General features: G+C 36.9%; 1 protein-coding gene across 3 annotated transcripts in view; it reads left to right on the top strand.

The window, feature by feature from the left end:
• Positions 1-20,855, top strand: part of LOC133526205 (potassium voltage-gated channel protein Shaw-like) — a 400,770-nt gene that overhangs the window by 38,131 nt on the left and 341,784 nt on the right. For all 3 annotated transcript variants that reach the window (XM_061862725.1, XM_061862724.1, XM_061862726.1), the window contains one exon: positions 4,059-4,191. In XM_061862725.1, coding sequence (XP_061718709.1) covers positions 4,059-4,191 — 133 coding nt within the window. The remainder of the gene's footprint in view (positions 1-4,058; positions 4,192-20,855) is intronic.

Consider the following 20,855-nt stretch of genomic DNA (forward strand, 5'->3'; position numbering starts at 1 on the left):
TGGTACAGAACCCTTAATGGGCGAGTCCGACTCGCACTTGGCTGCTTTTTGATCAATCATCATCATCATTCCACGCAGACGAATTTGCGGGCTTAATTTGAAAGATTTTAACCAAGGAAAAAAATTAACGAATTTAGGACAATTTCACGAAATATTTTTTTTTGTTTGATTTTGTTAGTTTTTTTTAAATGTATTTGTACATGAAAATCAAATTTTGTTAGTAAACCTGTCACTTAAAATGAATATTAACTCTTTTACGTAGACCTAGTATTTACGAAACGTTATTTGCTAATTATTTACATCTATTAAAAGAGGATATAATATTTAGAATACATCCCATACACGTAACAACTTTTTTTTTTAATTCCAAAAAGTTTACAGGACATTTGACTCTCAACATAAGATCAGGAATACATTATTAAAATCTTTCGGGTACTACCTCGTGAAAAACCATGTATCAACACGAGGCTTATATACCATTCAAATAAGTGATTGTTTTGACTTTGAGTATAATTATTATACAGTATGTATATTAACTAAAACTATTAACTCAAACCCGTAAATGAGTAACCTCACACACAGTAACCTCACCTCACACTGAATAACCTAGGTTATTTCGTGATTTCGGGGTTGGTCCCATAGTAAAAGTTACTCAGTCTAACCTAAACATTTACGTGTTTGAGTAAATGGAAGGTTAACAAAGAGAGTGTATACGAGTAAGGGAGAAGTAGAAGAGGGAGCTGGAAGGGGTAGAACTTGGCGGACTTTCTCTGATCAAATCGGGGAAATCCTGAAGAAAGGCCAGGTCAAGAGCACCCTAAACCGACGAGCGTGTATGAGGAATGTCATGAAAGTGAAGGAAGCGAAAGAGGTATGTCAGGATCGTAGCAAGTGGAAATCCGTGGTCTCTGCCTACCCCATCGGGAAGGTCGGGATGAGTAAATGGTTTTAGTTAATAAACATACTGTATATACCTACCTACTACTATTAAATTTATATTACATCAAGGCTATGGCTTATCGCATCACCAAAAAAACGAAAGGAAATCCGTCAAACAGCACAAATAAAATATTGTTTATATAACCGCCTGTTTGTGTATGATTTATTACAACGTGTATTTATTTCAGCAAAGTTTTGATGTTTATATTGTACGCGGAGATATACGTCGCAAGAATTATATTCGAATGAATGTTATTTTTGTTTAAATTTTTGTCAGTGAAATTCATCTACATGTCGTTATAAGCATACCACGTTATTAATGTTTTAGTTCATTGAAATTAAGGGCTGGAAAAATTACGTACCATAAATTTTACTTTATTCATTACTTCGCCTTAATTAGCATGAAATATTAATTCCGCTATAAATAGTGTAAAGTGTATTCAATATTTAGGATTTGGAATAAGTTTTAGTATACCTAATGGAAACTGGGGATGGGTGTTCAAAGCCCAAATATTTTTCGCGTCACAAAACTTTTTTTTGACCTTACCTTACCTTTTTTTTTCCTTATTAGAACATAATGCTGGATATGCCTTTAAACTGATGTAGGTATATTAACCTCACAAGATATGACTATGTTGTATTTATAGCTTTTTTTTCCACACCAGCTCACACGGCCCTCTTCAGAAATCAATCAGAAATCAAAATTCATCGCATTTATTCGTGATAAACTACGAGTATAACATACAAAAGTATAGCATAACAAAAGAAAGACATTTTTAAACATAGAATAAATAAATAGTTTACCTACCACGAAATGGTCCGCCTCAGCATAAATGCTAACCCAAAAGTCAGCGCTGATCTTCCGGCTAGACCATTTGTGGGTCACGACTCATGAACGCAGCTGTACGACACGGCATAAAACTGAACGCGACTTTGCGGCGGCGAAAGGGCGACGATTGTTCAAAAACTGATGAGAAAGTTGAAATTTATCTGAGTAATTTGATGCCAATTTTGAGTTGTTTCCTCATGTTGGCTGATAGAATTTACTTTTAAATGATGATATGATAATAAGTATATTTCTCGCGTTGCTGTGGTGAAATGATTAAACAACAAGTTTAGCCATTTCTAAAATTTACTACATTAAGTACAATAAACCCCAAAATACAAAATGTCAGTTCAAACTATGCGTTGTCTGTCAATAGTTTAATCCACAACGTAGCTGTACACCTACAGTCATATTGAATAATTAACACAACTGTTATGAGGAAAGTACAGTCCGCCTTCTAATTAAGCGGGAAATTGACGAGGGGCAAAATTCCCTATTGCAAGTGAAACTTTCGCACAATTTTGCAGTCCTAGTAGAAAAAAGGCTTAAGTTGATACGTTACATGATTACATTTCCACTATTTAAAATTAAGTTTCAAAGTTGTGATTTATAATAAAATTACATGAGAAAAGTAGGTTTATGAACGTATCATGTGTTGTTTATAGGGGTTAATACACAGAGTAGGAAAAAGAGAAACATGCTGCCTATGGAGATACTATTCATTAATAATAATAAAGGTCAGCAACATGCATTTACACCTTAACATTTTCCGATAGAACGGCGGGGCTCCGTTGAAAAAAAGTGGCCAAGTGCGAGTCGGACTCACCCATGAAGGGTTTATTATTTATGACGTATTAAAAAAACTACTTACTAGATCTCGTTCAAACCAATTTTCGGTGGAAGTTTGCATGGTAATGTATAACTACTTACTAGATCTCGTTCAAACCAACTTTCGGTGGAAGTTTGCATGGTAATGTATATCATAATTTTTTTTAGATTTTTCATTCTGTTATTTTAGAAGTTACAGGGGGGGGACACACATTTTACCACTTTGGAAGTGTCTCTCGCGCAAACTATTCAGTTTAGAAAAAAATGATATTAGAAACCTAAATATCATTTTTAAAGACCTATCCTATGGATACCCCACACGTATGGGTTTGATGAAAAATTTTTTTTTTAATTTTATGACGTTTTAAAAAAAATACTACTTACTAGATCTCGTTCAAACCAATTTTCGGTGGAAGTTTGCATGGTAATGTACATCATATATTTTTTTAGGTTTATCATTCAGTTTAGAAAAAAATGATATTAGAAACCTCAATAACATTTTTGAAGACCTATCCATAGATACCCCACACGTATGGGTTAACCCCCAATATATTTGTGTAAAAATCTTAATGCGGTTCATAGAATACATCTACTTACCAAGTTTGAACAGTATAGCTCTTATAGTTTCGGAAAAAAGTGGCTGTGGCATAAACGGACAGACAGACGGACTTGAAGAATCTATAAGGATTCCGTTTTTTGCCATTTTGCTACGGAACCCTAAAAATCACAAAAAAGGAAAAAAGAAACATTAAATAAAGAAGAAAGGAAAAAAAGGCACAAAAATATATGACACGCATGACTCCACAAATCAGATATCTCTGTTTTCATCGTTTAAGGGCCACTAGCACTATCCCACTTAGCGGACACCCTTTTTATTACCTATTACTAAGACTCCGCTATCCGTCCGTCCGTCCGTCTGTCACCAGACTGTATGTCATGAACCGTGATAGTTAGACAGTTAAAATTTTCACAGATGATGTATTTCTGTTGCCGCTATAACAACAAATACTAAAAAGTACGGAACCCTCGGTGGGCGAGTCCGACTCGCACTTGTCCGTTTTTACCTATTACTAAGACTCCGCTGTCCGTCCGTCCGTCTGTCACCAGGCTGTATCTCATGAACCGTGATAGTTAGACAGTCGAAATTTTAACAGATGATGTATTTCTGTTGCCGCTATAACAACAAATACTAAAAAACAGAATAAAATAAATATTTAAGGGGCCTCCCATACAACAAACGTAATTTGCCGTTTTTATAGATGGTACGGAACCCTTCGTGCGCGAGTCCGACTTGCACTTGGCCGGTTTTTTCTTAAATAGCCAATTAGCGGACACCCTTTGTTTTTTTCTTAAATACATTGTAATGTAATATTTGTAAATATTGAGCACGGAGGAGGTTTGAACTCGCAACCTATATGTATTGGGTCGAATTAATGGTTAAAATAAAAACTTATTTCTTGTCCAGGACCGGCAAACTCCACTACCCCACAAATGTCTGCGGGCCGCTGTTTGAAGAGGAGCTGGAGTTCTGGGGGCTGGACTCCAACCAGGTGGAGCCCTGCTGCTGGTCCACTTACAGCATACACAGAGATACACAGGTCAGTTCATTATTGGCCTTGTCTATTGCAAACGATTTATGATGTACACCGGAGGGACGTTTTCGGTGGCTTAATAGATCGATGCGTGACCGGCATGGGCTACCGCAGGCCTGACAAGAGAAGTTTGCAGAAAACGGTATTGAACCGCCTTTTTCGCCTTTTGTCAGCGAGTGCGGCGAACCAAGTCTTATCACAAATGTTCCCCTCACAATGTGTTTGTTGTTTCGCGAGCCTCTTCCAGTCTCGGTGGTCGATATGAAAGGAAATCATGACCCTCTTTGCGCAATCTACTTATAAGGCGAAGTACCACGCCACACCACAGTGAAATGTCTGTGGGCCGCTGTTTGAAGAGGTGCTGGAGTTTTGGGGGCTGGACTCTAACCAGGTAGAGCCTTGCTGCTGGTCAACATACAGCATACACAGGACAACTTTATTATATAGTCCTCCTCATCGCTTTCGGTGACGGCGACCCTAAATAAACATTATGAACATTCTCTATCGTGAGCCCTAATATAACTGGCTAGGCTGAACTTGCTCCTGAATACCCTATTGCACATGTGACAATAAAGTTGGCAAGCTGCGTTGAACGTGTACACGTAGGAGGGCTTGGGTCTCTCTTTCCGTAACTAGCGTTTTATGTCTTAGCCTGTGAGGCGGTTAACTTCAAATGATTTAACGCCGTTATGGATGGTACAACGTAAAGATGACCTTCTTCCATCAAGCTCCTCCCAACGCTCAGGGTCGATAGCGCAAATGCTCAAGTGTCGTTAGAGCACGTCCTTGTATTCTTATACCCTTGGGTTTGAGGAGTTGTAGTTTTGGATGGACTCCAACCAGATGGAGCCATGCTGCTGGTCCACTTACAGCATACACAGGGTTACACAGGTTATCATTGGCCTTTTCTATTGCAGACTAGAGATTGGAGACACCGTTTTGGTGGCTGAGTAGACCGACATGTTTTACCGCAGGCATGAGAGGTTTGTGAAAAATGGTACTGAAACGCCTTGTCGTCGTTTTTATCTCTTATCAACGAGAGCGGATTACCAGGGGTGGCAGCATGGTTGGATGCTGCCACCGCAGGTCTCATTACAAATCTTGCCTCCACAACGCGTTTGTACCACTCCAGCCGATTTAAACTAATACAATTTATCTCTTATAATTTTTAAACGAAAACGGGATTAAATTGCGTACACTTATTTGGCCTGACGTTTCGATCATAATGTCACGTTACGAAGTGATAATATAAACAGCTACTTTAGGACGCTAAAGTAGTTGTTTATATCATCATATAATCTTTACAAATATATAAATTATGGAAGAACTCAACGCGGTTTACACAGCATGGGTAGAGTAATGGTGAATCGAATTCCTGAGTTTCCTGACAGATCGAGTTTGACATTCAAAGGCGACAATGCTATGCGATGTAAATCTAAAGAGAGTCTGCTGATGGTGACAGACCTAGTGTCACTAGTTAGGAGGAAAGACAACAAATATGTTTTCCTACTGTCTAACTGCTCGGGAACGATCAGCATTAAGGTTGTCAAGAGATGGAAGATAAAGATTCGGTCATACGTGTATGTTACAGCTTCAGAAATAGTTATGAACTAATAAACCCATGGGAGGCGTTGATATACCTTTTTTTAAACAAGGAGATGGACACTGAAACTAAATTCTTTCTTTCTTTCTTTCTTTCTTTTTTTTATGTGAATGAATCAATATTCATTTTATGGATATTAGCTTGGTGAGTGCATGAAATGGAGGGCATACTAAATTGATTGTGATACGATAGGCCGTCCTAGGTGCGAACTACTGGATTTACTCGATTTTCGCTTCAAAATCTTAGAAATGTTGGTTAAACCACCAAGAAAACGACGTAGTGAAGCATGTCTGAGACGTCTGAGTGAAGTTTCAGATGATGCTACAATTTGACGATACCAAATCTCCAAAAGCCCGCCAATTTCAGACTGCTTCAGACTGCTTCAGCAGGGCTATTACTCGTTGTATTAAATGCAACGTGTTCGTTACACGTCAAAATATTTTTTTCAAGCATTTCCTTTAGATGTAGTTGAATTGAGAGTACTTTACAATTGTTGATTATTGTTTTTAATCATTCTTTAATCGTTAAGATGTGGATTCTTAAAGAAAATTGTGATAATTATGCTAAATTGAATACTGATTACTTCTGCTACGTGCATGTGCAGCGTACACATGCTTTGTTCTGTAAAATGTTGCGTTTTAGTCATATTATTTTACAAAACTAAATGAATTTGCACGTTCGTGCATTTCCAGATAGTTCCTGAACGTCACTTTCGTGCACGCGATTTTTTTTATGATAAAGGACACTAGTATTTTTTTAAACATTTTATACGCGTATTTTATAACAATTGAAAACGGTTCACATGCATTTTTTATGAATCTTTGCAAAATATTTTTCCCGGCCGTAAAGGGATACAGTATTTTATGTTAAAACTATAAATATTAATTTAATAATGACACAGACAGGTAAGGAGTAAAAAAAATCTGTAGAAATAAGAAATAAAATAAAATATCAATATCAATTAATGTCAAAAATTCATTGGATTGTATTTTAAAACTATTCAGGCAGGAGTTCAGTTACGGAATAATAGGCCTTCTAATAGGTTATCAATAATATTAAGGCTGCGATCCCACCGGAGATGTGCGAGGATGCGTAGCGAAAGATGTGTATTAGATCTCTTCACAAATATCAAATATCAAACATTTATTCAGCAAACAGGGGCACTTTTACATGTCCATTTTTACAAACAATAAATTAAAAATTTTTTTTACAAATATCGAATCGATGAAATAATAAATACTTTATTAGAGATGTATACTGTCTCTAAATGTCAAATTACACAAAAAAAACTATGATAAAAAAATAAAACCATAAAATACTAAAATTCTTTAGAGATGTATAAGTCTCTAAGTGTCAGAGATAAAATATAATAAAGATATTAAATTATCCTTAGAGATGTAGAGGGTCGCCAAGGCTTGGCACTGAGTGAGGACAGGTAAATGCAGTGATTCTATTGGTCCTTAACATACACATTCCTCGCCACGCATCCCTGCACCTCTCTGGAGGAATAGCAGACTGTTTCCCATAAAGAACGCTTTGCGTTTTAATAACACACAATTAAAATACAGCACAGACAAAACACAGACATATGAGACTAAGTGTGCCTTAGAAGCTCTGCGGTCTCAGCTAACCTCAATCTTAAGCTCTCAATCCAATTAAAAAACTGCCGAATACACAGACTTCAGTACCCCTAGTGTAAATATTTTCGACAGCGAAACGTGACGTACGCGTTTGCGTTAAGTGTCATTTTGTATGAGATTTTTGACTTTCCAAAACGTCCCGCTTGGCGCGCTGTTCAAAAACCCATACAAAATGAGACTAAACGCAAACGCGTACGTCACGTTTCGAAATCGAAATTATTTACACTAGGGGTACAGATCTACAACTAAAACCTAGTTTTATCCGACTTCAAGATTTCAAAAGAGGAGGTTATCAATTCGGTTGTATGTTTTTTTTTTTTTAATGTTTGTTACTCCATAACTCCGTCATTTCTAGACCGATTTCGAAAATTATTTTTTTGATTGAATCTATATATATATACAGATTGGTCCCGTTTTTGTCAAAACTCAGTTCTGATGATGGGATCCATGAGGAATCGAGGGAACTCTTCAAATGTTAAAGGCATACATATAGTGATTTTTGTATTTTCTTTTACAAATTAAGCATTTACATTTAAAAAAGTGACATTTGATGAAGTGGGACTGCTGATGATGATCAGAATAGAACTCTTCAACGACGCATAGTTCACGATTGGCAATTTGTCCTCTTCGCTGTGTTTGTTAAGTAAATTAGATTTACAAGACATTTTTTAATATAATATAATAATCTTTCTTTCACCGGTCTCCCTCATTGAAGTCGGTTTTTTTTTTCTTAAAAATTATTGTGCTTGTAGCTTATTTAAAACAAATATTCTTCTGTTACCGTAATATTTACTTACTTACTCTGGCGCAGCGACGTAAAGTGTTTTGGCCTCCAACACGACTGCTCGCCACTGATCCCGGTCCTGTGCAGTTTCTCGTCAGTCTTCAACCTGGAGCTCGCGCAGATCCGTGTCCACCACATCCGCCCATCGATACCTTGGTCGACCAGCCAGGCGGCGTGCTGTCGGTTTTCCCTCAATCGCTCTTTTCACCGCCCGATCGCCTTCCATTCGCTCTAGATGCCAGAGCCACCGTAGTCTTTGCGCCTACCACTTTACTTACACGTACACTTTACAATTTATTTACCATCTTCATTCTAAATATATTTTTAATACTTTTAGCCTTCTAATTTGAACTGTTTGAACAACTTGAACCAAGAAAGCACTCCGGGGCATTCCACAAAAAGGTATTTTTTGTCGAAAACTATATTTATATATTATGTCCCGTTAAATTTAAACATTACTTATCAAATGTTTACATGCCAAATATCGTCTTCGTAACTTTATCAGAAGTTAAATAAATAAATAAATATTATAGGACATTATTACACAAATTGACTAAGTCCCATAGTAAGCTCAATAAGGCTTGTGTTGAGGGTACTTAGACAACGATATATATAATATATAAATATTTATAAATACTTAAATACATAGAAAACACCCATGACTCAGGAACAAATATCCATGCTCATCACACGAATAAATGCCCTTACCAGGATTTGAACCCGGGACCATCAGCTTCGTAGGCAGGGTCACTACCCACTAGGCCAAACCGGTCGTCGAAGAAGTATTAATAAGTTTTGGCAAAAATTTAATTTTTGGTACAAGCTTTTATCGCTGACTGTACTTTTCTTTCCGCAAGTTACTAATACTCATCGAGACAATTCTAAAAACCCCAAACACAATTAGGTTATCTTGTTTTATCACAGAGTTCCTATGGCCACCTCCTGTCTCCATTATCAGAACATCTCGATGGTACCATAATATTGCATTGTCACCCGACTTACATACGTATGCAAATTTTCAGCTTCATCGGAAACCGGAAAGTGGGTCCAATTTAACTTGCAAGATTTGATTACAAACAGACAACGGTCAGGTGAAAGTAAAATAAAAAATAAAAGCTTGTAAAAAGTAGCGTCGTGTACTTACATTACACACGTATTGGAATGCCCTAAATGCTCTTTTGGACACTCGATACTGTTGTCTTTCGTTTATACATTCAGCAAACGGCTTGAACAGCGTTCGCTATACAGGGAGACGCTTGAACAGCGCGTTCCGCTATACAGAGGGATTCTTGTTTATTTGCCTGCGATATTGGACGAGCCGTATGCAGTCGCATGGCGCTTTAGTGGCCATAAGAACGGCGAATATTGGTAAATCAGGTTTTAGGCTACTTTTCGTTCATGTCATCTTGCAATTCTCGGATATGGGTGAATATGGTATCAATGTATTCAGTTTGATGTCTTGAATACAAATATATGAGATGACAAGCGCGAAAATGGTGGTGGTACTGTCACGTCATAAAGTCGGCAGCATAGAGGAACAATTTGGCAGAGGCCGCGCAACTGACGACCAGCTGTGACACTGCAATGGCTGAAGGATTCAATGTGTGCGTGTCACGAATGTAGACCTAGGCGAATTGAGTACATTTTCTCTAGTTTGGTACGAACAACTTTCTAGCTCGGGTATAAGGTTCAATTTAGTATGGCAAAAAAAGTGAGATCGCCCTCCACTTTAGGTACAACATCATGGATTAATATCGTATTTTACGAAAGATAATGTGTTAATTGATTAACTTATGACGTTTCAATTCGACTGACGGCAGATTGGTGGATGAGGCCATAGAGATAACTGTCAATGTGAGTGTGTCACGCGTAAATACTAGAAAATTGGTGGATGATGGAATCCTAGTTGCGTTTTAGCGAAACTACGTCCTTAGTATTCTAGGTCCATGGTCGGCAGTACATTTTTTTTACTTTTTTCTTTTAAATGTGTCATGTGGCTGGAAAGGGCTTTGTGAGTAGATTACTTATAACATTTTCACTACTTGGTCCAACTTCTAGACAAAATACCGACTTACTAGAATTGTATGTTTTATTTTAATTTAATTTAATTTAATTTAATTTAATTTAATTTAATTTAATTTATTTATTTATAAAATAATAATTTTACACGTCACAACATTCAAATTACAATGATAATTTATTCTACATATAAAACAATAATTTGGTTAAAAAAAATTATAGTTTATAGGTATATCACAACACATGCATAATTAATTTGTATTGGAGTCCGAGTATGGATGTTTAACTGCATATTTTATTACATACTTATATGAAATCGTGCAACGAATAGTAGGCAGCAGAGACTAAGTAAGATTTCAGTTTCGTTACAAACAAGTTATTGTTTCTAGCAGCCTTTATGTCATCGGGCACTTGGTTGTAAATTTTCGGACCGATGTAGTTGAGGCACTTTTTAGCCTTAGCCAATCGCGTACGAGGAGCACGGAGCTCCTGGCCACGCCTGAGGTGATACTTGGGTTCATGAGCGTTAGACTGGAACTGTTCCAAGTTATATCTCACCTGCTTTGCGACCTCCAGGATGTAAAGGGAAGGTAAGGTTAGGATTTTGTAACCTATGAACAGCTCTTTGGCTGGATGATCCCACCTGACGCCGGCCACTATGCGGATCGCGCGCTTTTGTAATCTGAAAACTCTTTCACGGTCAGCGGCATCACCCCATAGCTCCACACCATAGGATAATATGGAGTGGAAGTATCCAAAGTAGGCCTTTTTGACGTTGTCGGCGTGTAAACTTTGGCGCAGTCTACTGAGCGCGAAGCAGGCGGCAGCGAGGCGATCACACAGGGCATCGATGTGCGGTCCCCACGATAGGCCTGAGTCGATAGTCAGCCCCAAATATTTGACTTGGTCCACTTGCGGCACCGGTAGGCCATTGCAGGTGATATTAAGGGTGTGCTCTCTTGCCCCACGTAGGCCGAAGTGGACGATATTGGTTTTCTCGATATTTAGGGCCATACCATTCGCTGCGAACCACGCTGCAACCTGGTCCATCACTCTACCCAGTTTCAGTTTAAGTTGGTCGTAGTTTTCGGCTGCCACAATAACACAACCGTCATCGGCAAAGAGGACGAACTCAGCTTCTTTGGATGCTTCAGAGAGATCATTCATTAAGATGAGAAAAAGGTTATTTCCCATTATAGAACCTTGGGGCACGGCGCTGTCCCCCAGCTCCAGGAGTTCCGATTGTTCTCCCCTGACAGATGTTAGCTGTTTACGGCCTTCAAGAAAAGATGCGATCATGCGGTGAAGGTTACCAGTCACACCGTAGTGGTCCAGCTTCGCCAAGAGGAGTGGATGGTGCACCAGTTCGAAGGCACGTGAGAGGTCACAAAATATGGCCGCGACTTGCTGTTTCGCCTCTAGATGACTCGTGACTCTAGACGTTACGTCACGGGCAGCGTCGATAGTCGATCTACCTGGCTGGTAAGCATATTGTTGCTTGTTCATTAACCTGTTTTTATTGAAGTGCGACATAAGTACATCGCTCAACACACGTTCAAATATTTTTGAAAAGATTGGGATTAGGGATATGGGTCTAAAGTGTTTTACGTTATCCATTTCTCCCTTGCCTTTATAAATTGGCTGTACTTTTATCTTTTTTAAACTCGCAGGGTAAACCCCACAGTCAACGCATTTATTAAATAAGTCGCATAGTATATTGTAAAAAAACTGCGGTATTATATCTAGAAATTTAGTTGTCATGTCATTAATGTCTTGCGAGTCTTTACGTTTGATTTTTTGCGCGATTCTTATTATCTGTTGCCGCGAACATGGTTCGATACTAATAATGTATGCGTGTCTAGCGATGTACGTACGTAGATAGGAAAGCGCAGTTACAATGTTGGTTAGCGTGTTGACACTTTTATTCGCATCAACATAGAACCGGTTTAGCCCAGTAGCCGCTGCGGCTGCACGCTGCTTCTCTGACCGGCCGGCAGATTTGTTTATTAAAATATCTAGTGCATTACGTTTGCCATCGCACTTACCCGTCTCTGAGGCGATTATTCGCCATGCCGTCCGACATATGTTGTTACTATTTGTTATTGACTTATTTACGTAGTCTCTGCGTGCCTTACCTAGTTCGTTGATGAAGTTATTTTCGACTGAAATTAGTTCGTTATATTCACAGTTATCATTTGATGAAAGGTTCAATAAAATCTTAGTTTTAGTTTCGCGCATTCGTTTTCGGGCTTCTACAACACTTTCATTAAGCCAGGATTTTGATACATTTTTTACGGGATATTTTTTTACGGGAAAGTGTATGTTAAAAAAATGAATTATAACATCCAATGCCGAATTAAAGGTTTTATTAGGGCATTTGTGTTTAAGTAACAATGCGTCCCAGTTATAGAATAATAAGCTACGATTGAACTCATCAACATTCATACTCGAAAAAACTCGTTTTATAATAACACTATTAGACTGTAGTAACTTCTTAATTTCTAACGATACGAATATACATTTGTGATCTGATACATACATTTCATACGGTTTAACACATAAGACGTCCGTTACGGGAATGCTGGTATAGGCATGATCTATGCATGTTTGTGTTGTTTTACAAATTCTGGTAGGAAAATTGACTAATGATCTCATGCCTGCTGATTTGATTAAGTCGAGTAATACTTTCTTCTCATTGGTTTTAGTTAACAAGTCAATGTTAAAATCTCCTAAAATTAGTACTCTGTATTGATTTAATGTAGGATGGTTCAAAAGTTCATGCAATTTCGAGATAAATACAAGAAAATTATTCTCTTGGCCCGATTGAGGTGGAGGTTTGTAAATACATACGATTATCAAGCCTAGACCAACATATTCCGTGGCACACGCTTCTAAGTTCATCTCTTTGCTAAGTTCAGCGATTTCCAGACGTTCCAGGGTGAGTAGGGAAGACTTCGAGTATATACATACTCCGCCGCCATCATTTAGTTTTAGTATTGCGTCATGATTACGATTGCTCCGCAACCATCATTTAGTTTTAGTCAAAAAAGAATGAAATTTTTAAAAGTGTACTAAATTTATCTTTTAAAAATAAGATATATATTATAATAAGACAGTATTACGCAGATCGATCTAGTGTCACAATAAGCTCTCTCACAGATAAGAGTTAAAACAAATATTTTTTTTATTTTTATTTTATTTAAATATGAAACAAACGGTCATACAAAAAATATTATTACAGTTTCTTGTCTTAATGTAGACCTATAGTTTCCATGTTTGTTAAACATATCTTTATATAGAAGCACGAAAAGTACCTATCTACGTTTAGGTTCAGCTAAATAGTAAGAGGTTACACAGAATTTGAGAAATCAGATTTACAAAACACTCAGTGAAAAGCACAATGTAAAACACGTTCTACATTTATAACAACTTTTGAATAAGTATGAAGTATCGACAAACATGACATAATAATACTTATTATATACGCGTTAAGATTTATATGCTACTAGTCTTGAATACTGTTTTCAATGAACTTATGGTACAATTAAATATGTCTACATTTTTAACAATGTTATGATCATTATAGAGGGCACATGCTCGTTTAATAAACATATTTTTAGAATAGTTAGTTCTACTACATGGAATGGAGAATAAATGCTTGTATCTGGGACGACATCGGCGCTCTTTATTACCTGGAACTCTTATACATATGTCTTTCAACAAGCTAGGGGCATCAATATAACCATTTATTATTTTAAATAATAGAACAGAATCAACGCAGTCTCTCCGACACTCTAGTGACTGCATTTTATGACGGTTTAAGGATTCCACATAATCTTTGTATTCAATACCACATTTAAAATCAAGGGATTTTAGGAACTTTTTTTGCAATCGCTCTATCCTGTCAATATGAATGCTGTAATGGGGTTTCCAAACCGCACATGCGAACTCAAGCCGACTTCGTACATAACTGTTATAAAGAATTTTAAGTGTTAATGTATTCCTGAAAGGTTTACCAATTCGCAGGATCATACCTAATTGTTTAAAAGACTTAGCTAAAATGGAATCGATATGAGGTATAAATGATAATTTCTCGTCAATGACTACCCCAAGATCACGAATCTCCCCTACTCTTACCAGGTCCTGGTTACATAATTTGTAATTAAAGTAAGACGGTGTTTTTTTTCTAGTAAAACTAATTGTATTACATTTTTCTATGTTTAAAAACAAATTATTCTCTCTACAGAAGCGCTCAAAATTACATAGATCATTTTGTAACAGTTCGCAATCAGAAGAATTACGAATAACTTTATAGATTTTTGCATCGTCTGCATAAAGAAGAACGTGAGAGTGGGATATACATTTTACGATATCGTTTATATATAACGTAAACAATAGAGGCCCCAAATGGGAGCCTTGGGGGACGCCTGAGCTGATATATTTGCTTTGAGAGATAAACCCTGATACTACCACCGACTGTGTGCGATTTTCTACATATGACTTAATCCAACGAAACAAATCACCGTGTATACCGAGTTCCCAAAGCTTGCATAATAAGGTATAGTGACAAATTTTGTCAAATGCTTTGGAAAAATCGGTATACACGGCGTCCACAGATAATCCATCATCCATAGCTTGTAATATGTCATTCGTGAAGGTTAACAAATTTGTATCAACTGAACGGCCTCTGTAGAACCCATGCTGATTGGGTATTATATGGTGTCGCACAACAGCAGCTAATTGGTCAGTAACTATTTTTTCTAGAAGTTTGCTAAACTGACATAATTTAGATATAGGTCGATACTTTTCAATATTACGGCTCACCGGACTCTTTGGCACAGGAGTTATCCAGGCTTTTTTCCAAATGGCCGGAACACAACCTTCCTTGATAGATTTTCTGAAAATTATTGTAATTGGAGCTGTTAGGGAAGTAGAACAATTTTTAATAATAAGTGGGTGGACTCCGTCAGGTCCTGTACCCTTATTAATATTAACAGATTGGAGGTATCGTGTTACAATATCTTCACTAATTTCAATAGAGTTCATATCTATCAAGGGATTAGTTGGTGCATCCAAATTATCCGTATCAGTAGAACTTCTGTTATAAACTTCAAACACAGAATGGAAGTGGCTGTTAAATAAATTACAAATATTTTCGCCATCAGAGGTAACAATGTCTTTATAAACTATGAATATGATATGAATATGATATGATTCGCAATAAAATATGAATATGAAAGCTTGCATTTCCTACTATTATTACAAATGTGAAAGCAACTCTGTTTGTCTGTCTGCTACCTCATCACGAAAACCACTAAACCGATTCAGATGAATTTTGGTATGAAGACAGTTTGAGTTCCAAGGGAGGACCTAAAATAGATTTTATAATCATCAACATTTTTCTTCTAGTAACCACAACACAAGCCTTATTCAGCTTTTTTTTTAAATACTACGTCGGTGGCAAACAAGCATACGGCTCGCCTGATGGTAAGCAGTCTCCGTAGCATATGTACGCTTGCAACTCCAGAGTAATTACATGCACGGTGCCGACCCTAATTCTCCGCACCCTTGTTGCTCCTCGTTGTTTTGTAACTTATTGTCGAATTCTTATTTATTTATTTAATCTTTATTGCACAATACATGATTTGACAATACATTCTCTACCAGTCAAGCTTTGGGCTAAACCAGAAAGATTAAGTAGGTACACGGTCTTTTAGGGAGTGCGATTTGTGTAAAATTGCCCCAAAATATATATTTATTTAGCTGCACGTTCAATTTTGACTCATCATTATAGTTAATATCTACATTTTGTTCTAATTAGTCTTGCAATACAGCGAGAAAATGCTGCCAGTATCTACGGCACCATGCCGCAGGGGGATATTTTTTAGTATTTTATTTTAAGTTTAGTATTATTTATTTTTAGATTTAGGTTTTAAGTTTTATAGTGTATTCTACAAATTGTATAGTAATGTTAATCGAAATAAATATTCTTATATATTAACATTACTCTTTGTATGACAACGAAATAGTTAAAGTCTGTCAAGCCATTCCCGTCAGCAGAAAAAAGCGGCAAATTAAAAAAAAATAGGCGCGAGGGGTTATATATATATCCCATAGAAAATTTGAAATTCGCGCCTTTTTCTACTGACAAATGTGTCTGTCCGACTATAAATAAATAAAATAAAATAAATAAATATTACAGGACATATTACACAAATTGACTAAGTCCCACAGTAAGCTCAATAAGGCTTGTGTTGAGGGTACTTAGACAACGATATATATAATATATAAATATTTATAAATACTTAAATACATAGAAAACACCCATGACTCAGGAACAAATATCCATGCTCATCACAAAAATACATGCCCTTACCAGGATTTGAACCCAGGACCATCAGCTTCGTAGGCAGGGTCACTACCCACTAGGCCAAACCGGTCGTCGACTATATCTTTTAATATAGTCATTTCACGATACTAGAAAAGTAGAAACTATTCATTTATACCCTATCGTTAGTACGTTTACTAATCGCTAATCTAGTGGCTCCACCAATGCACCTACGTTCGCCGCAAACCATCCTCGTTTTGAAATATGAACCTTCAATATTTCTAATGGAACAAAGTGTAGATTTGTACAATTTCTACTGCTTTTGTTCGGCATACTGTTTATTTGCGTCTACAGGCATTTCCCTTTTTATATGGTTTTATTTAACTTGTCCTGCAGTGGCAGCATGGTTCCATTTTTATCACTTGTCACTATGTCCGTCACTTTCGCGCTTACATACTTGTTAGAATGTGACAGGCATGGTGACAAATGGTAAAGAGCCAACCATCTTAGCCCTACTGTTAATAAACGTTGATAAGCGAATATGACATTTAATTATTAGCTTCTTATCATATTGTAAAGATGTTAAATTAGATATGCATGAATTTATAAGTACTATAGTATATAAGTAGGTAATTAGGTACCTCATAAGTACTAACATTATGCGCCCTACCCGGGTGTCATGTACTGACTACATCCAACTAACATCTTTTGTAATGCACATGACTTTTAATGTTGAATATATGAAATTTGTAAGTTTGTTAGTTGGGTCAAATTTCGACCCGGGTACGTCCTTAAACTACGTCCACAAGAGAGGTATGGGTACTGTGAATGTGAATGTCATCTCGCTTTGTGTGGTAGGGCACAGCACAGCGGATGTCATTCCAGATCTAGAGCAGAGCCCAACTGGGGAAGTACCTCCGCCTTATAGAAAACCGCAGCCAAATAACACTAGACCCTACTCATAGTGTTGTGTTCCTGCCGGTGAGTAAGGTTGCCAGAGGTCAACGAGGGGAGGTCAACAGGGAGGGTTATTATCCGAAATGTATCCGATAGAACACCGATAGACTAGCAACTCGACGGCGATGCTCAAGGCTCTGTAATTTTGACTTGATAGATGGGTCATCGCCAAAAAGTCTATGAGCCCGGCGCTCTATCGAGTCCAAGGCCGCCAGCTGATATTTGGCGGAACCGTCCCATAGCGTGGCAGCAGTATTCCATGCTCGAGCGGACCTGTGCTTAAATTATAACACTTTCAAAAACTAGGTTTAAAGAAGAAATAGTAAAAATTCATAAAGCGAGAAGTTCACTAATAACCTTTGATTTGTATGTAGGTCAATTATAAAACGAAAAAAGGAAAAAAAATATAATTTTTTGACGGTATTCACCTAAACTCAAATAACATTCTTTCCTTCTAATGGCCTCAGAAATGCGTGGTTCAAATCTTTGGGGTCCCTCGTGATACACCGCGTATATGTAATATGAACCGATCGCTCATTCTGTGGCCACAAACAGCACACATGCACACATTCACCGTGGGTCGCAGTGCAGTGTTCGTCTCTGAAATATGATCTCAATATTTATCGAAACTAAGATAGCGGAGTTCAAGATAGGGGTAATTGCTTTTGGAATGAATGCGTTTTTTGAGCTTTCCTTGAACAACCAGTTACAGAAAAGTGTGAAAACTTGTGTTTCTACTAATTGTTCAGTGATAGAAAATCATGTTATAAATGCGAAAAGTAGAAAATTTGCAACGAGTTTCAATAAATTGAAAACACGACCAAAGGGAGGAGTTTAAATCGACACGCGAGTTGCGAATTACCTATTCGCACATGTATCGTACAACGTTTTAAAGCATATATATTATAATATGGCCCTTTAAGTTTTCGACATAGTTACGTAATGTGCTAATTATTGCACTAGTGCGGTATAGTAGCACCGTATGTACCAAAGTAAATTTGCACCAAAGTGAGGAAAATGTGCAAAGTGAAGAAACTGTAAATTAAGTTTTTAGTGTTATTTACATACCCTGCACCAACTTTGCTTCTGTTTGGCCCAAAGGTTGACTGGTAGAGAAAACCTTGGGGCATTAAGTCCGCCTTTTGTAACTGTATATTTTTACTGTGCAATAAAGTTTAAATAATAATAATAAGAAACTTTAAACGACTATATTTTCATATGAATTTAACATTAATGAAGACATTGGCACACTTTTCAATTGCAAATGCAAGCAAAGTTCGCTTGGTTTGAATCTAGTCATTCAATTAAGTACCGTCAACCGAGGTGAATAGGGATGGCTGGGGTGAATAAGGACAAAGCTTTGAATGTGATTTTCCTGATAATTTCTTAAAAAATACCTACACAAATCGTATCATTCGATTGAAAATAATAGTAAGGTAGAAGTACTAGTGCTCGACGCTGCACTAGTCACCGACATGGGCACTTTATTTCATGGAAATATAGGTTAAATTTGAACAACGAAGATTTTTCTGTATTCGAACTTAATCCGTGTCACTTTGACATAAAGTGCCCATGTCGAGTACTAGTGCTTGACGCTGCACTAGTAATTATACTTCAACCTTATTTTGTAAAATACATTTTGTGCGGGTAGATATTAAGAAATTGGAAGGTAAATCTCATTTTAAGTTTTGGCCATATTCACACCAGCTATCCATATTCACCCCGATTGACAGTACCTTTAAGAGGGAAGACTAGCTTTTTAAATCTAACGAAATAACGGTAATTTTGTCTATGAAATTCCATTTCGGGAGGAAACGGTTTCCACCAACTAAATCTTAACAAATCACTTTGATTTTGAAGTATACGAGGTTTCGCTTTTTAGAAAAAAAAGAAGTTTTTGTTTTTTGAATTTGAATTTTCAATTTTTGCTAATTTAGAAAAAAAAAAGGCGTATTGACGTTATGACGTATTAAAAAAACTACTTACTAGATCTCGTTCAAACCAATTTTCGGTGGAAGTTTGCATGGTAATGTAAATCATATTTTTTTTTTAGTTTTATCGTTCTCTTATTTTAGAAGTTACAAGGGGGGGGGGGGGGCACAAATTTTAGCACTTTGTAAGTGTCTCTCGCGCAAACTATTCAGTTTAGAAAAAAATGATATGAGAAACCTCAATATACATATATCCATAGATACCCCACACGTATGGGTATGATGAAAAAAAAAAAATGAGATTCAGTTCTAAGTATGGGGAACCTCCAAATTTTTTTTTTCTATTTTTGTGTGTTTTCTAAAATCTTAATGCGGTTCACATAATACATCTACTTACCAAGTTTCAACAGTATAGTTCTTATAGTTTCGGAAAAAAGTGGTTGTGACATACGGACGGACAGACGAATCCATAAGGGTGCCGTTTTTTCCGTTTGGCTACGGAACCCTAATAAGGAACATTTATAAACCTAGTTTTTCATTGTGGTTTCATTTCGAAAATGGAAAATATCTAGAAGCGGGAAAACGTTTTCTCATATTGTATGAACGATCACGTCACTTTACCACGATGAATATGAATCTCTTTGTACCTAAAGCATCTTCCATGAAAAGCTTTCATCTCAATACGCAACCAACCGCTATAGGTTCAGCTTATTGGTCCCTTTCAAGTCTTGACCTTTCCTCATTAGAACAAAAACGTATTAAATCCTCAAACCCTACTATTCAAATCTCGACTTTCTGTAAATGCAGTAGAGTTCAAAACGTAATGCGTTTAGTTTGGTGTTTAATGCGTTGTTTCGATATAGGTTCTTAAGGATAAAATAGTATCAACTCAGCAATCATCGCTAGTCAAGTATGAACTCTATTTTGATGAGGTAAAGTTCAAAATCGAATGCTATTCAAATCGCAACTTTCTATTTAAATGCAGTAGAGTTCAAAACGTAATGCGTTGAGTTTGGTGTTTAATGCGTTGTTTCGATATAGGTTCATAAAGACAAGAGTGACTCAGCAATCATCGTCAGTCAAGTAAGAATTCTATCTGAATGCGGTAAAGTTCAAAATCGAATGCATTGAGTTTTCGAGTTGAGGCGTTTTCTTTGCCGCGCTTCTTAAGAAGTAAACAGTATCAAGTGCACATATGTTGCTGTTCAAAATCTGGACTCTGTTGGGATATGGTAAAGTTCAAAATACAATGCATTTACATTACGAGTCCAAGTTTCTTAAATGTGGTTATTCCTGAGCATGTTACAACAAGTATCTCAAGTTCGCAAAGATAAAAATAAAACGTCTGTAATCTGATGTCGACTTTTACGCTTTTCCTCAATTAAACTAAAACGAAGGTTAAACACGA

The sequence above is a fragment of the Cydia pomonella genome, chromosome 16 (assembly GCF_033807575.1).
Source record: "Cydia pomonella isolate Wapato2018A chromosome 16, ilCydPomo1, whole genome shotgun sequence".
NCBI classification, from domain to species: Eukaryota; Metazoa; Arthropoda; class Insecta; order Lepidoptera; family Tortricidae; genus Cydia; species Cydia pomonella.